The 14,897-nt window shown below is 38.2% G+C and overlaps 1 protein-coding gene across 1 annotated transcript in view; it reads left to right on the top strand.

Moving 5' to 3' along the window:
* LOC125247915 (receptor-type tyrosine-protein phosphatase eta-like) overlaps positions 1-14,221 on the top strand; it is a 72,901-nt gene extending 58,680 nt beyond the window's left edge. Inside the window, 7 exon segments of the mRNA XM_048159466.1 lie at positions 6,376-6,466; positions 10,297-10,370; positions 10,460-10,594; positions 10,701-10,817; positions 10,944-11,104; positions 11,334-11,469; positions 12,860-14,221. Coding sequence (XP_048015423.1) covers positions 6,376-6,466; positions 10,297-10,370; positions 10,460-10,594; positions 10,701-10,817; positions 10,944-11,104; positions 11,334-11,469; positions 12,860-12,994 — 849 coding nt within the window. The 3' untranslated portion in view covers positions 12,995-14,221.
* Positions 14,222-14,897: the final 676 nt, after the last annotated feature.

The raw sequence follows: 14,897 nt of genomic DNA, 5'->3' as shown, positions 1-14,897 counted from the left end.
CGACGACTCATCCAAGAGGTCACAAAAGACCCCACAACAACATCCAAAGAACTGCAGGCCTCACTTGCCTCAGTTAAGGTCAGTGTTCATGACTCCACCATAAGGTAGTTCACTTCCTGCTTCGCTACTGTTCGGACGCTCTTGCTTACAGCTCCGCGCTTTGCTCTATTGCTTTTATATTTTATCTCCTAATTTTAACTACAGCAAATCGGCACAGTGCTCAAACGACAAATCTTGGCAACAACAATCTTTTTAACTGGAAGAATTGCTACAAAAAAAGGGGAATTTTTATCCAACCAGCCTCCCACTGACCGCCATCAGCTTACATTCCGGAGAAGGGAAAACACAGCTGCCTACATCCAAAAGGATTAGAAATAATATGCCTCTTCTGGTTGAAGAATCTACCTGCTGCACAAACTGCCACAGACTTCTACAAAGGATTGCAGTTCTTGAAACAAAGTTACTTGCGGGACTACCAAACCAGAAGGAACACACAACAGAGCTTCGTCATGGACGTCCTCAGCACAAAGCCGGTGAGTCCCATGAATCTAATGCCCCTAAACAGACCGTACTGAGTGCCGGAACTGATCAGCACATTAATCGATGGCACACACAGGGAGCGAGACCCAAAGGCACTCGAGACATTAGATTGTCACGAGTATCACATATTAATGCAGTAGCATCCTCTACCCCAAACACTAGCTCCCTACCACCGCCAATACATCTGGAGAACAGATTTGAAGTGTTAATGAATGTGGGTGAGGAATCTCCAGACTTGATGAATGTGGGTGAGGAATCCCCAAACATGATCGGACACAGATAAAATCAGCCAGCAGCTAACACCGATGCTAACTGCCGCTCAAGGTTGAACAGTCAGCGGCACTCAGCTCTTAGAGCAGCCGAGCCCAGGACTCTGATAGTGGGTGACTCTATTATCAGAAACATTAGCAGCAGGGATACAACTACATGCTGCCTTCCACAAGCAACAGTTTCTGATGTAAACAGGGAACTTAAGAGCATTCTGATGAAATATAAGACTGCAAATCGACTAATCATTCATGTGGGGAAGAATGATATTCGGAAGGAGCAGTCAGAACTCCTTAAGAGGGATTTCAATTAACTTTTTGAAATGCTTAAAAGACTAAAAGTTCAGTCGTTCATCAGTGGACCACTCCCAGCAAGAGGAACAAATAGATTTACACAGTTGCTTGGACTTAACACATGGCTGCAAAAAACCTGCAACTTAAAAGGACTGAACTTCATCGACAACTTCAATCTGTTCTGGAGTCAGAGACAATTGTTCACTCATGATGGCCTGCACCCAAACAAACTGGGCTCAAGAGTGCTAAAGGACAATATCTACTTCTGCCTCCATCATCCTTCAGCAGTGTGTGCAAATCCACTCAACCTGAATGGCACAAACACACCTGGACAGAGTACAACTGACCACAGGACTTCACTTCAGCAGCTGAATGGACATGCGGTTGACACTTCCCACAAGGTCAATGATAACACCATGCAGCCACAACAACCACTGCTCACGGACACAATCCTAACTGAGCCCTGCCCACAGAGCTCACCAAGAGACAGTGACGTGTTAGAACTGCTCCAAGATTCAGCACCCAAGGACGACTTTTGGGAAAACAGCCAGGGAAGCCAGGACAGCATATTACAGCCTCCGGTAACACCAGAGCAACAGCCCCTCTCACCGGACACGTTATCCCTCTCTCCAGCATCCCCTCTTCTGTGCTTTTCAGAGAAAATGGAGGAACTGGTGTATGCTGGAACCAAACTCTCCCACTCTTTTGCTGCGAGCCCCCAGATATCAACAAAAAAGCGTCAAGCCCCGAAACCACCAAAGCCTGTGGGCCCAGCTCGGCCACCCCCTCCTCCTGCGAGAGCTCTTCGGCCCCTGCCACAACGCCAGGGCCCTCACCCTCCTCCATCTGTTCTAGGTGAATCAAAAACAACCGATAACAGCTCTCAGTGATGTGTGTCGGGTCCCCGCTACGATAACAGTGACTTTATCAATTGTTTACAGAACAAGCGGGAACCCAGTGTGCCTGTAGCTTTCTCTATTTCTGTTTTATTACGTTATAGAAAGCCTAAGGCCTTTTCAAACCGTTTGGCAAACCCATTGAATCTGCTACCTATTACACGTCAAACTAAGATTACTGTAGAGACAGAAAGTAAGACTGTTAAGTTAGCACTTTTAAACATCCGCTCACTTAAAAATAAATCACTTCTAGTCAATGACTTAATAACCACAAACAACCTAGATTCTATGCTTCTAAATGAAACATGGCTTGAAGATAGCTGCAGTGCAACAATCCTGAATGAAACAGCCCCTCCTAACTTTACTTTTATGAGTGTCTGCAGAGCTGTTAGGAGAGGTGGAGGTGTTGCTGCTCTATTTAAAGATGTCTATCAATGCAAGCAAGTGTCATTTGGGGATTACTTGTCTTTCCAATATTTAGGTATTGTGTTAAAAGGTGCTCCTCGCATTCTACTTATAGTTATTTACAGGCCTCCAAAATACTCTCCAGCCTTTGTGGAGGATTTTACAGAACTGTTATCAGCAATTTCCTCAGAGTTTGACTGTTTTGTTATTACTGGGGACTTTAACATCCACATAGAAAATGCAGAATCCAATATGGCAAAAGAAATCATAACTGTTCTGAATACTTTTGATCTGACTCAGCATGTACATGGACCTACACACAATCGTGGACACACTCTAGATTTAATTATTAGTAAGGGTCTAAACATTTCATCCATTGTCATTAAGGATGTAGCGCTATCTGATCATTTCTGTATTTTCTTTGAAATATTGATCTGTCCGACTGTTGAAGCTAGATCTGTCTCGGGCAAAAAGCGATGCTTAAATGAGAATACTAGTGCACTGTTTATGAAGGCTATATCTTTAACACCAAGCATATCTGCAGACTCTGTTGATTTTCTCCTTGATTCTTTTAACTCAAAAGTACAGAATGTTATTGATAACATTGCTCCTGTGAAAGTCAGGAAGAAAAGTGGCAGACAAAAAGCACCATGGAGAAACTCAACAGCAGTGCAAAATATGAAAAGACAATGCAGAAAAGCTGAGCGCATGTGGCGAAAGACAAAACTTGAAATTCATTATATCATCTATAAAGATATTCTTCATGCTTTCAATGTGGAATTAGGCAAAGCTAGACAGACCTTCTTCTCAAATATAATAAACAGAAACTTAAACAACACCCGCACTCTTTTTGCTACTGTAGAGAGACTAACAAACCCCCCAAGTCAGATTCCTAGTGAAATGCTCTCAGACAGCAAATGTTGTGAGTTTGCTTCCTTCTTCTCTGAGAAAATTAATAATATCAGAAAGGCGATCAGCACATCCTTGAGCTGCACTGGGGTAAAACAGATCAGATCACAACCTCAGAAAGTAGCTATTATGTCTGATTTCGAAGCAATTGATGGTAAAATTTTGGAAGAAACAGTACAGCACCTTAAAACATCAACCTGCGCCCTTGACACACTTCCCACATCTTTTTTCAAAAGAGTGTTTAACTGTTTAGAAGCAGATCTCCTAGAAGTGGTAAATGCCTCACTTCTCTCTGGGACTTTTCCAAAATCCCTGAAAACTGCAGTTGTTAAGCCCCTCCTGAAAAAGAGCAATCTGGATAACACCATATTGAGCAACTACAGGCCAATCTCAAATCTTCCTTTCATAGGCAAGATCATTGAAAAAGTTGTTTTCAATCAGCTGAACAAGTTCTTAAGCTTGAATGGATACTTTGACAACTTTCAATCTGGTTTCCGACCGCATCACAGCACAGAGACAGCACTCATAAAGATAATAAATGATATTCGCCTAAACACAGATTCAGGTAAATTATCAGTGCTGGTTCTACTCGACCTCAGTGCTGCGTTTGACACTGTTGATCACAACATTCTTCTTGACAGGCTCGAAAACTGGGTTGGGCTTTCTGGGATGGTCCTTAAATGGTTCAGGTCATACTTAGAAGGGAGAGGTTATTATGTGAGTATCGGTGACTATAAGTCTGAGTGGACATCCATGACATGCGGAGTCCCTCAAGGTTCAATACTTGCACCCCTCCTGTTCAACCTATATATACTGCCACTGAGCCAAATAATGAGAAAGAACCAAATTGCATATCACAACTATGCAGATGACACCCAGATTTACCTAGCCCTCTCACCTAACGACTACAGCCCCATTGACTCCCTGTGCCAATGCATTGATGAAATTAAAAATTGGATGTGCCTAAACTTCCTTCAGTTAAACAAAGACAAAACTGAAGTCATTGCTTTTGGAAACAAAGACGAAGTTCTCAAAGTGAACACGTACCTTCACTCTAGGGGTCAAACAACTAAAAATCAAGTCAGGAATCTTGGTGTGATTCTGGAGTCAGACCTGAGTTTCAGTAGCCATGTAAAGACAATAACTAAATCAGCATATTATCATCTCAAAAATATTGCAAGAATTAGATGCTTTGTCTCCAGTCAAGACTTAGAGAAACTTGTTCATGCTTTCATCACCAGCAGGGTGGATTACTGTAATGGGCTCCTCACTGGCCTTCCCAAAAAGACCATAAGACAACTGCAGCTCGTACAGAACGCTGCTGCCAGGATACTGAGCAGAACCCGAAAACATGAACACATCACACCAGTCCTCAGGTCCTTGCACTGGCTTCCAGTTGCATTTAGAATTGATTTTAAAGTACTGTTACTCGTTTATAAATCACTCAATGGCCTAGGACCCCAATACATTGCAGATATGCTTATAGAATATAAACCTAACAGATCACTCAGATCATCAGGGTCAACACACTTAAAAATACCAAGGGTTCACTCAAAGCAGGGAGAGTCTGCTTTTAGCTGTTACACCAGCCGCAGCTGGAACCAGCTTCCAGAAGAGATCAGGTGTGCTCCTACAGTAGCCACATTCAAATCCAGACTCAAAACACATCTTTTTATCTATGCATTTGCTGATTGAGCACTGTGCTATGTCCGAACTGTTTGCACTTTATTTTATACGTATTATCTTTTTATTCTTTAAATTCCTTTTCCTGTTTTTATTTCATTTTTAATGTATTTTATATCTTTTATGTATCATCTTGATTCTGACTTTTAAAGCATTTTAAATATTGCGGTAAAATTCTCTGTTTTTACTGTTATTTCTATTCCTTATGTTCTATTTTTATTATTATTCTTTATGTAAAGCACTTTGAATTACCATTGTGTATGAAATGTGCTATACAAATAAAATTGCCTTGCCTTGCCTTGCCTATAAGAAAGAGACTGGGCAAAAATGGCCTGCATGGCAGAGTTCCAAGACGAAAACCACTGCTGAGCAAAAAGAACATAAAGGCTTGTCTCAGTTTTGCCAGAAAACATCTTGATGATCTCCAAGACTTTTGGGAAAATACTCTGTGGACTGACGAGACAAAAGTTGAACTTTTTGGAAGGTGTGTGTCCCATTATGTCTGGCATAAAAGTAACACAGCATTTCAGAAAAAGAACCTCATACCAACAGTAAAATATGGTGGTGGTAGTGTGATGGTCTGGGGCTGTTTTGGTGCTTCAGGCCCTGGAAGACTTGCTGTGATAAATGGAACCATGAATTCTGCTGTCTACCAAAAAATCCTGAAGGACAATGTCTGGCCATCTGTTCATGACCTCAAGCTGAAGTGAACTTGGGTTCTGCAGCAGGACAGTGATCCAAAACACACCAGCAAGTCCACCTTTGAATGGCTGAAGTAAAACAAAATGTAGACTTTGGATTGGTCTAGTCAAAGTCCTGACCTCAATCCTATTGAGATGCTGTGGCATGACCTGAAAAAGGCTGTTCATGCTCAAAAGCCCTCCAATGTGGCTGAATTACAACAATTCTGCAAAGATGAGAGGACCAAAATTCCTCCACAGCGCTGTAACAGACTCATTGCAAGTTATCGCAAATGCTTGATTGCAGTTGTAGCTGATAAAGGTGGCCCAACCAGTTATTAGGGGGCAAGCACTTTTTCACACAGGGCCATGTGGGTTTGGATTTTGTTTTCCCTTCATAATAAAAACCTTCATTTAAAAACTGCATGTTGTGTTTACTTGTGTTATCTTTGATTCATATTTAAATTTGTTTGATGATCTGAAACATCAAAGTGTGACAAACATGCACAAAAATAAAAAAATCAGGAAGGGGGCAAGCATTTTTTCACACCACTGTGTATATATTAATTAATCATGTCCAATTTTATTTATTATTATAACATTATCATCTAACAGTTGTGTTTATGACTTGTCAAACATAAATTTATAAAATATAATAGATTTTAAATTGTCAAGATCTAAAGAAGTGCTGTGTTGTTGCAGGAATTGAAATCTGTTGGAAAGGCACAGTCAAAGGACGCTGCAGAGGCTATTGAAAACAAGGCAAAGAACCGTTACACCAATGTTTTACCTTGTGAGTAGACTATCTCTATTGTAAAAAGTGAGATTTCAGAGATAAGATACCCTCTGTGAGATCAGATACTCTGCGGCCACAGCTGTCTCCTGCACGTCAAATCCATTTTAAACACCTGAAAAACTATGGAAGTAAATCAGTAGCAAAACACGAGAGGTTGCTGATTTGAATGTGAGAACTTGTCATATTAATGTTTGTATTTGAAAACTGAAATTTACACTCACAGCCCTGATGTGAAAAGCTGAATGTTTCGATTTGCACACGCAGACAACAATCAAAACACCCGTGTTACAAAGTTGTAGTTGCAGATTAATAGTTACAAATGTGTAAAATGGCATTCACATAGACAAAATGACAGACACAAATGTGTGAGACATATTTACTGTTGCACTTTACTTCAGTTTCGCTGTACAGCTTCAAGTCGGCGCTTACAATCTTACTATAACCTCTCAGATCTGGCAGTACAAATTCAATTCCTGGCGCTTTGACTTTTGCTACTCTTTTTGCGATATTCCTGTAGCAAAACTGACTTGAGCACTTGAAAGCAGATGTGAGAGAGCAGAACGGGGGTGGGTGGGGGGTGAAGTCCTTTTATTGGTCGATGCCTGACCAATGAACAATGGCATCCAGTGCGACTTGGCATGCGGAAAGAAATAATTGCATATGTATGAGACAATATTTTCATTAAAATATCATTAGTTTTAACAGGTTTTTATATTACAGTAAAAGAGTAAAGTTTTGGACCACCAAAACAGCGCGATCTGCTCTATGTAGTGCCATCATTGCATACAAAAACGTCCAATTTCATTGGCTGACTCCAACCAATAAACGATTTTACTACTCTTTTACTGTAATATAAAACTCAGTTAAAACTAATGATATTTCAATGATATTTTAATTTTAATGAAAACAGGGATTTTATCTCCCCCCAAAGAAACATGTGATTAATGAAAAACGAAGCCTCACATTGTTTCCAGTCTTGTGAATGCTTCACTTTGCATGTCAGAATGTTTGAACCCAGACCACTACTATATGAAAATTCAAGTCCATTTACTAAACATTTATAATATTATAAATAATTATAAATATAAATAATAATTATAAATAATAATTATAAATATATAAGCCTGTAGCCTATATTACATCATCATATGTTCTGTCATATAGGCTACAATAAACACACAACAGCACAATTTACTTGCATCAAACAACTCAGTAGGCTATGTATTATTAGTAATTATTATAATTATTCTTTTTGTTGATCCATTTCATTTATTGCCAAACTTTAAGATGTGAATTATATTATTGAAATAAACACATTTAGTGTCGTCAGGCTTTCATTTGTGTTTAATGGATAAAACAACGGAGCTGCGATCTCAGGTTTATAGCTGCTGTAAATTTTACCTGCCAGAAGATGGCACTGTTTTTGACACTTTTGATGCTTTGAAACCTTTCCTGAAACGTTTAGAGAAAAGCTTCAAATATTTAACAGTCTTCACTTTCCCGTCCCTACTCAATGGTTTTGGGCCTTGTTGCAAACGTTTCAGTAGAATTTAGCTGTTTTATTGAGCGTTTACTCATTTTGAGCCTGTTTTTTTTAAACATTAACCATCTGTAACGTCATATCCAATCAGATTTCTTTTCACCCATATCCCCCACGCCCACCATACCCACGTTTGACTTTACAACACACAAACGCACACCTTTATTTATTCTCATTCTCTCTTGCTCTCTTAATATGTAATGAGTTTATGCAGATAGATTTTAATAATTTAAATTTAACATTTTTTAAATTTAAACATTTTGTAAAAAAAATAAATAAATAAAAATAGCGCCCTCTCATGGTATACGAACAGTGGTCAGGCATCGACCAATAAAAGGACTTCACCCCCCACCCACCCCCGTTCTGCTCTCTCACATCTGCTTTCAAGTGCTCAAGTCAGTTTTGCTACAGGAATATCGCAAAAAGAGTAGCAAAAGTCAAAGCGCCAGGAATTGAATTTGTACTGCCAGATCTGAGAGGTTATAAGCGTCGACTTGAAGCTGTACAGCGAAAGTGAAGTAAAGTGTAAAAGTAAATATGTCTCACACATTTGTGTCTGTCATTTTGTTTATGTGAATGCCATTTTACACATTTGTAACTATTAATCTGCAACTACAACTTCGTAACACGGGTGTTTTGATTGTTGTCTGCGTGTGCAAATCGAAACATTCAGCTTTTCACATCAGGGCTGTGAGTGTAAAATTCAGTTTACAAATACAAATATTAATACGACAAGTTCTCAAATTCAAATCAGCAACCTCTCGTGTTTTGCTACTGATTTACTTCCATAAAAAACATCAGGCTAGGCCAAGGAATTACTCTCAGAAAGTTCTAGGTCTCATGGTGGTTGCGTCCACAGTGATACCTTTAGGCCTCCTGCACATGAAACCATTTCATTTGTTGCTCAGAGCCAGGGGATTTAATTCAAGGGTCAATCCCCAGAGGCAGGTAAGGGTTATGCACCAGGGCCTTTGTACCCTTTCTATGTGGGTTAGACCCTGGTTTCTTACCTTGGGTCTCACTCTAGGTGCGTGTTGTGTTATGGCAAGATGCTAATGACAGGCGCTTCCTGCATGGGCTGGGGTACAGTCTTAGATTGCCGTCCAGCCAAGGTGATCTGGAGAGGTAATCTTCTCAATTGGCACATCAATTGTCTCAAAATGTTGGCTTTACTTCTGTCCCAGAAATACTTCCTCCAGCAGTTAAGTGGATAGCGCAGCAGGTTCTGCTTTGGGCTCAGGTTCCTGTCCCTCAGAGTGTACATGTGACAGTAACATCTCGGGTTACTTGACTGTAACACTGTTCCCTGAAAAAGTGGGAACAAGATGTTGTGTTTCATTAACAATAATGAGATCTTTGTTTAACCGGTTGTGTAGCACATGTGGCAAACAAGCCAAGAATTTGGCTTAAATAACTTCTGACGGTGACATCAAGCACACTCATGAGAGGCTATAAATAGATGTGAAATGGACGTGCCTTTACGCTATAACTTTTCCAGACATGTGTACATTGACATTTTCGGGGGGATATGAATATGGGAGCAAATTTGCTGTCTAGACAGACTGTGACACACGGGGAATGGAAACTCCACCCCAAAATAGTCAAATGAATTTGGGAGAAATTTTACGAAGCAGAGGTGGACCTCTTCGCCTCACAGTAGACAGTGCAATGTCCCCTCTGCTTCTCTCTTACTCCTCCAGCTTCCCTGGGTCTGGACGTGATAGCCCACACATGGCCCAGATGCCAATTTGGCCAACCAGAGTTTAGTTCTCAGACCTAATATCCCTCCTTGTCAGCTCGCCATGGGCAATTCCGATTAGGAGAGACCTCCTATCTCAGGCACAGGGGACAATATTTCACCCCTGGCCCGAGCTTTGGAACCTTCATGTTTGGCCCCTGAGGGGGACCAACTAAGAGATGCTGGTCTTTCAGATGATGTAGTTGAAACTTTTCTAAGTGCTTGGGCTTCCTCCACTAGAAGAAGTTATGCCCTCAGATGGTGCGTCTTTGAAAGATGATGTACTGGACACCGTGCAGACCCAGTACACTGACAGGACTGGTCAATGCTATTTTGCAATCTCACCCTGACTATCTTCCTAAAATTTGATTTTCGACCATGCATCCGGTCATTCTTGAAGCTTTCTGATCTTTGTTGTTCACAACATGTGGAAACACAAACAAAACCAAAAATAAGAAGCTTTTTCAGTGTGACTTTATTGGATCATTTTTAGTTCTTAATAAAGAACTACTGTCTGATACTAATTGCATTATTTTTTTCCTTGTGGAGATGATGCTTCAAGAGTGAAATTATCAATGTGTGGCAACCCCTTTGATGACTACATCAATGCCAACTATGTTCCAGTGAGTATTTATACAGAAGGGAAATTTCAGCATGTCATATGACTTCTGTATGTTGTATCTATAAATGTTTTTTTTTCTTTTGTGGTCAGGGCTACAATTCAAGAAAAGAATTTATTGCTGCTCAGGGTCCGTTGCCCGTTACAGTGAATGAATTCTGGAGAATGATCTGGGAGAAGAATGTCTACACCATTGTGATGCTGACCAAATGTAATGAGCTGGGACGGGTAAGTTCAAAATTTAATATTGAAATATAAAGTCACATTGAAAAGTAGTGAAATGTGTAAATGTATATGCAGAGTAAAGCAAACCAGCACTCTGTGTTTTCTCCAGGTGAAATGTGAGAAATACTGGCCATCTGGGACAAATCATTATCATAACATCTCAGTGACGACCACCTCAGAGATATCACTGGACAGCTGGACTATCAGAGACTTCAAGATTAAAAATGTAAAGAAATATTTCCTGCATCTGATTATCTCCATTTCTGCTTTCAGTAGCATACAGAAGTGACTTTTGTTGTTGCTGTTTTAAAATCAGTAATATTTTACAATAATATAATTGATAATGCTGTAGGTGAAAACAGCAGAAACTCGCTACGTACGCCAGTTCCACTTCACAGCGTGGCCAGATCATGGAGTTCCACAGACCACTGAAGTCCTCATTGATTTCAGACACCTGGTGAGAGAACACATGGACCAGTACTCACGCCACTCTCCAACTGTGGTGCATTGCAGGTAAATGAGATTCAAGAGTTTAGATTTAAATTTAAACATTTTGTAAAAAAAATAAATAAATAAAAATAGCGCCCTCTCATGGTATACGAACAGTGGTCAGGCATCGACCAATAAAAGGACTAGAAAAATATAGAGATTCAAAATTTATTTTATACAGCAAGCATCAAATATTAATATTTGCCATCCGTTTGATTAAATAGATTAAAATCTCATTATTTGACTTTTTCAGTGCTGGTGTGGGAAGAACAGGGACCTTCATTGCTATTGACCACCTGATTTTCCAGATTGAAAGAGAAAGCATGGTGGACGTCTACGGAATTGTTAATGATATGCGCATGCACAGGCCTCTCATGGTGCAGACCGAGGTAGGGGACCATTGAAGAATATTCTGGGTTCAAGTACAAGTTAAGCTCAGTCAACATAATTTGTGGCATAATGTTAATAACCACTAAAATAATTTAAACTTCTACCTTCTTATCTTAACAAAAATAGATGTTACAGTGAGGCACAATGAAAGCAAATGTGGCTAGTTTTTAGAGGATTTTAAAGCAGAAACATGAAACGTATAATTTTATAAAAGCACTTACTGTAAGAACTGAGCCAACCTGAGCCTAGATGACTGTGTAAACCCAAGTGCTTGGATTGTTTATTGAACACATGGTGAACAGAGCAGATGGAATGGTAGTAGAGGAATGGTAGTAGAAAACAGGAATGGTAGTAGAAAACTGACACAGATGTTGAAGATCACAATGGTACAGTATTGCAGGTAAATTGATGGTACAGTGGAAAGGATATGTCTAACAATAAGAATCCACAAGTGAATAATGAAGAGAACACTACAGAAGAGTAGTGCAAATGGAGAGTCCTGTTTGTAAGACTACTCCAAAGATGGGCAGCTTTTGTCCTGGAGGGCCAATGTCCTGCAGAGTTTAGTTATATCCATATTGAAACACATGAAAAACCGAACCTATGTCTTTAGGATTGCTTGAAAATCACAGGTAGGTGTGTTTGATTAGGGATGGAACTAAACTCTGCAGAATAGTGGCCCTCCAGTTCCAAAGTCACCCATCCCTGGACTAGACAATGAGGTTGAGTATGTGGTCGGTATATATGTATTCCTTGATGAGCTGGTTAATTTTGAATAGGTGTTTGTGATCCAAAGTCAAGGGAGACAGAGTGGAGAGTAGAAGGAGGCTAAGAGTGCTCCTCATAAGAGGCGCTCTGGAGGCTCAGAGCTCCCGACATCAAGTTTGACCACATTCCTGAGGATGGGATGATTGTGAATGTCACCTTTAGGGAGTGGACCAGGATGGGACAAATCTTCAGGGTCCATCTGGATAATGTGGAGACCAAATATGCATTTTAGTAATCCACACTTTTTCCTGTCATGTTTTGAATTTCCTTAAAGTTTGATGGTTAAGGGGTGAATAACCTAAAAATATTTTAAAAATATTTATTATTGCATGAGTATTTAAATTTTTTTCAGACACTTCAATTGTAAGTGCTTCACTGTAATCCAGATTTTTTGTAATGAAAAGGAGGGACAAGTTGAAATTATGTTTGTGGTAAATGAACATTATGCAACAAATGTTAACTGAACCCAGAATATTCCTTTAAAATGACATATTAGCATAGAAATTGGAGCTGACATTTGTTGTAGTATTGTACAATATTTTCACAAAGAAACCAATTATAGTAAAGAACAAATTTTTATACTATTTCATGTTTTCTTTTTCTTTCTGTTTTCTACAACAGGAGCAGTATGTTTACCTTCACCAGTGTGCGTATGACATAATTCGATCAAGAACCGGAACCAATGTGGACTTAATTTACCAGAACACAGAGGCAATCAACTCCATCTATCAGAATGTAAAATACATAAAATCATAAATGTAGGCGGCCTTAAGATGGCCCTAGTCAGAGCATATTTAAAAGAGCATTTTAAGTTTTCTTTCAAAATAATGTAATGCATTCTTTACATGTAGTTCAATCTAATTTATTTTCTTGCACGATACACAAAATAAAAACATTGTGTAATATTTTAATTTTAATATATAAATATAAAAGATTACACTGGAAAGAATGCAACATTTTCTATGTTAATTTTGAAGTAAACAGCAAATAATGTATAAATAATTATATTTATAATATTTCAATCAAGAGATCTTTATTTTTTTAATTTCCAATATATATCATTTTACATGATATATTTACTGCAATATCAAAAATCCCATGTTTTATAAAATGCTTATCTCTTCAGTGACATTTAGAGGAATATATCTTACAATATTTAAACATTTAGAGAAGAAATAAAATGATTTTTCTTTTTTCCCCACTAGAAGGCACCCCCAGCCTCTCAATGCATGATACAAATGTGAATATGTTTGAGCTATTATGTTGATAATTAGAAAGAAAATTGTTGTGGTTGATAAGTTTTATTATTATTGTTATTTTTATTATTATGTTGTTGTTGTATTAAGGGTTTAGCTGTGTGCAGTTCAACCTGCTCTGCTGGATATGAGCATTTGCTTGGGATTTGTAATTTATATTGTGTTTCATTTTTATACAGTACTAATTTGATTAGACAAGTAGCTTTCCAAGAGTGCTAATATTTAGTAAACAAACACAGCTACAAACTATCCGAATTATGTCTGGAAAGTTAGTAACTCTATATTAATGTTCTATTTATGGCACTTTTGTTTAAAAGCAATCACACCTGCAACTGTACTGTTATTATACTTAGCAGCTGTGATTACCTGCACTCTTACTTGTGCAATATTTCTTAAATATATGACAAAGCACTATAAAAAAAACTGCTTTTACTGTTTATACATTGCTATGATCAACAAAGTTATCTGACATTTTTATTTGTATTTGAACAACAGTGCACTAGATTCTCTTTCCCACTTGCATTTCACACTGGTCACTTACTTGTTTCTTGCTTCTATATTTTTTGAACATATATGATGAGGCTACTTGCATATAGGGAGTGTCTTTAGCTCTTTTTGATTTTATCAAATTATGATCCATTTATTGTGATGATTCTGATACATGCTGGAAACTGTGAACACAAAATGAATAAAAATAAATGAATTAAAAAATATATATATATCAAAAGTACTTTGTTCAAAGAATCATTACTAAATTTGGTTTCATACCAACTAGACTCTATGAGGACTTAACACATTACATTTGATGAGTTTTAGGGAAAATACATAATGTATATATATATATATATATATATATATATATATATATATATATATATATATATATATATATATATATATATCCATATTTAAATATTGGCTGTCATTGGCTGTCAACAGACATATTCAAACATTAAATAGTACTGAATAAAGGGTTAAGTAAAAATAGAATGAATATGAAATATAGTGCATATATTTAGCAAAATGCTGCTCTCTAAGTTCACTTTTCTAGCTGACTAACAAATTTTTGGACATTGAATGGCTTTTCTGAGGTTTTATTGACATCTTTCCGTGGTTGAAACAATTATTGAGCGATTACATTTGACATGATATGGATTTCGGTATACTGTACTGTATCTTTCAACAAACCTGTTGGTGTTCAGGCTTGTTTATGAATAAATAAATAAATAAATAAATACATTTAAAATACAGGGGTGGGGGGATATAGTGGCCTTTTAAAATATAAATTCCTGTTTGGATTGAGGGGATGGATTAGCACTCATTATCATTATTATGTAACAAAATGCTCTGTGCATTTTTATTGAATTTATATTGTATAAGAAAATGGCAGAACCAAGCACAGA

The sequence above is a fragment of the Megalobrama amblycephala genome, linkage group LG15, assembly GCF_018812025.1.
Source record: "Megalobrama amblycephala isolate DHTTF-2021 linkage group LG15, ASM1881202v1, whole genome shotgun sequence".
In the NCBI taxonomy this organism is placed as follows: Eukaryota; Metazoa; Chordata; class Actinopteri; order Cypriniformes; family Xenocyprididae; genus Megalobrama; species Megalobrama amblycephala.
Note: the sequence above shows the minus strand (reverse complement) of the source record. Positions and strands in the feature narration are given on the sequence as shown.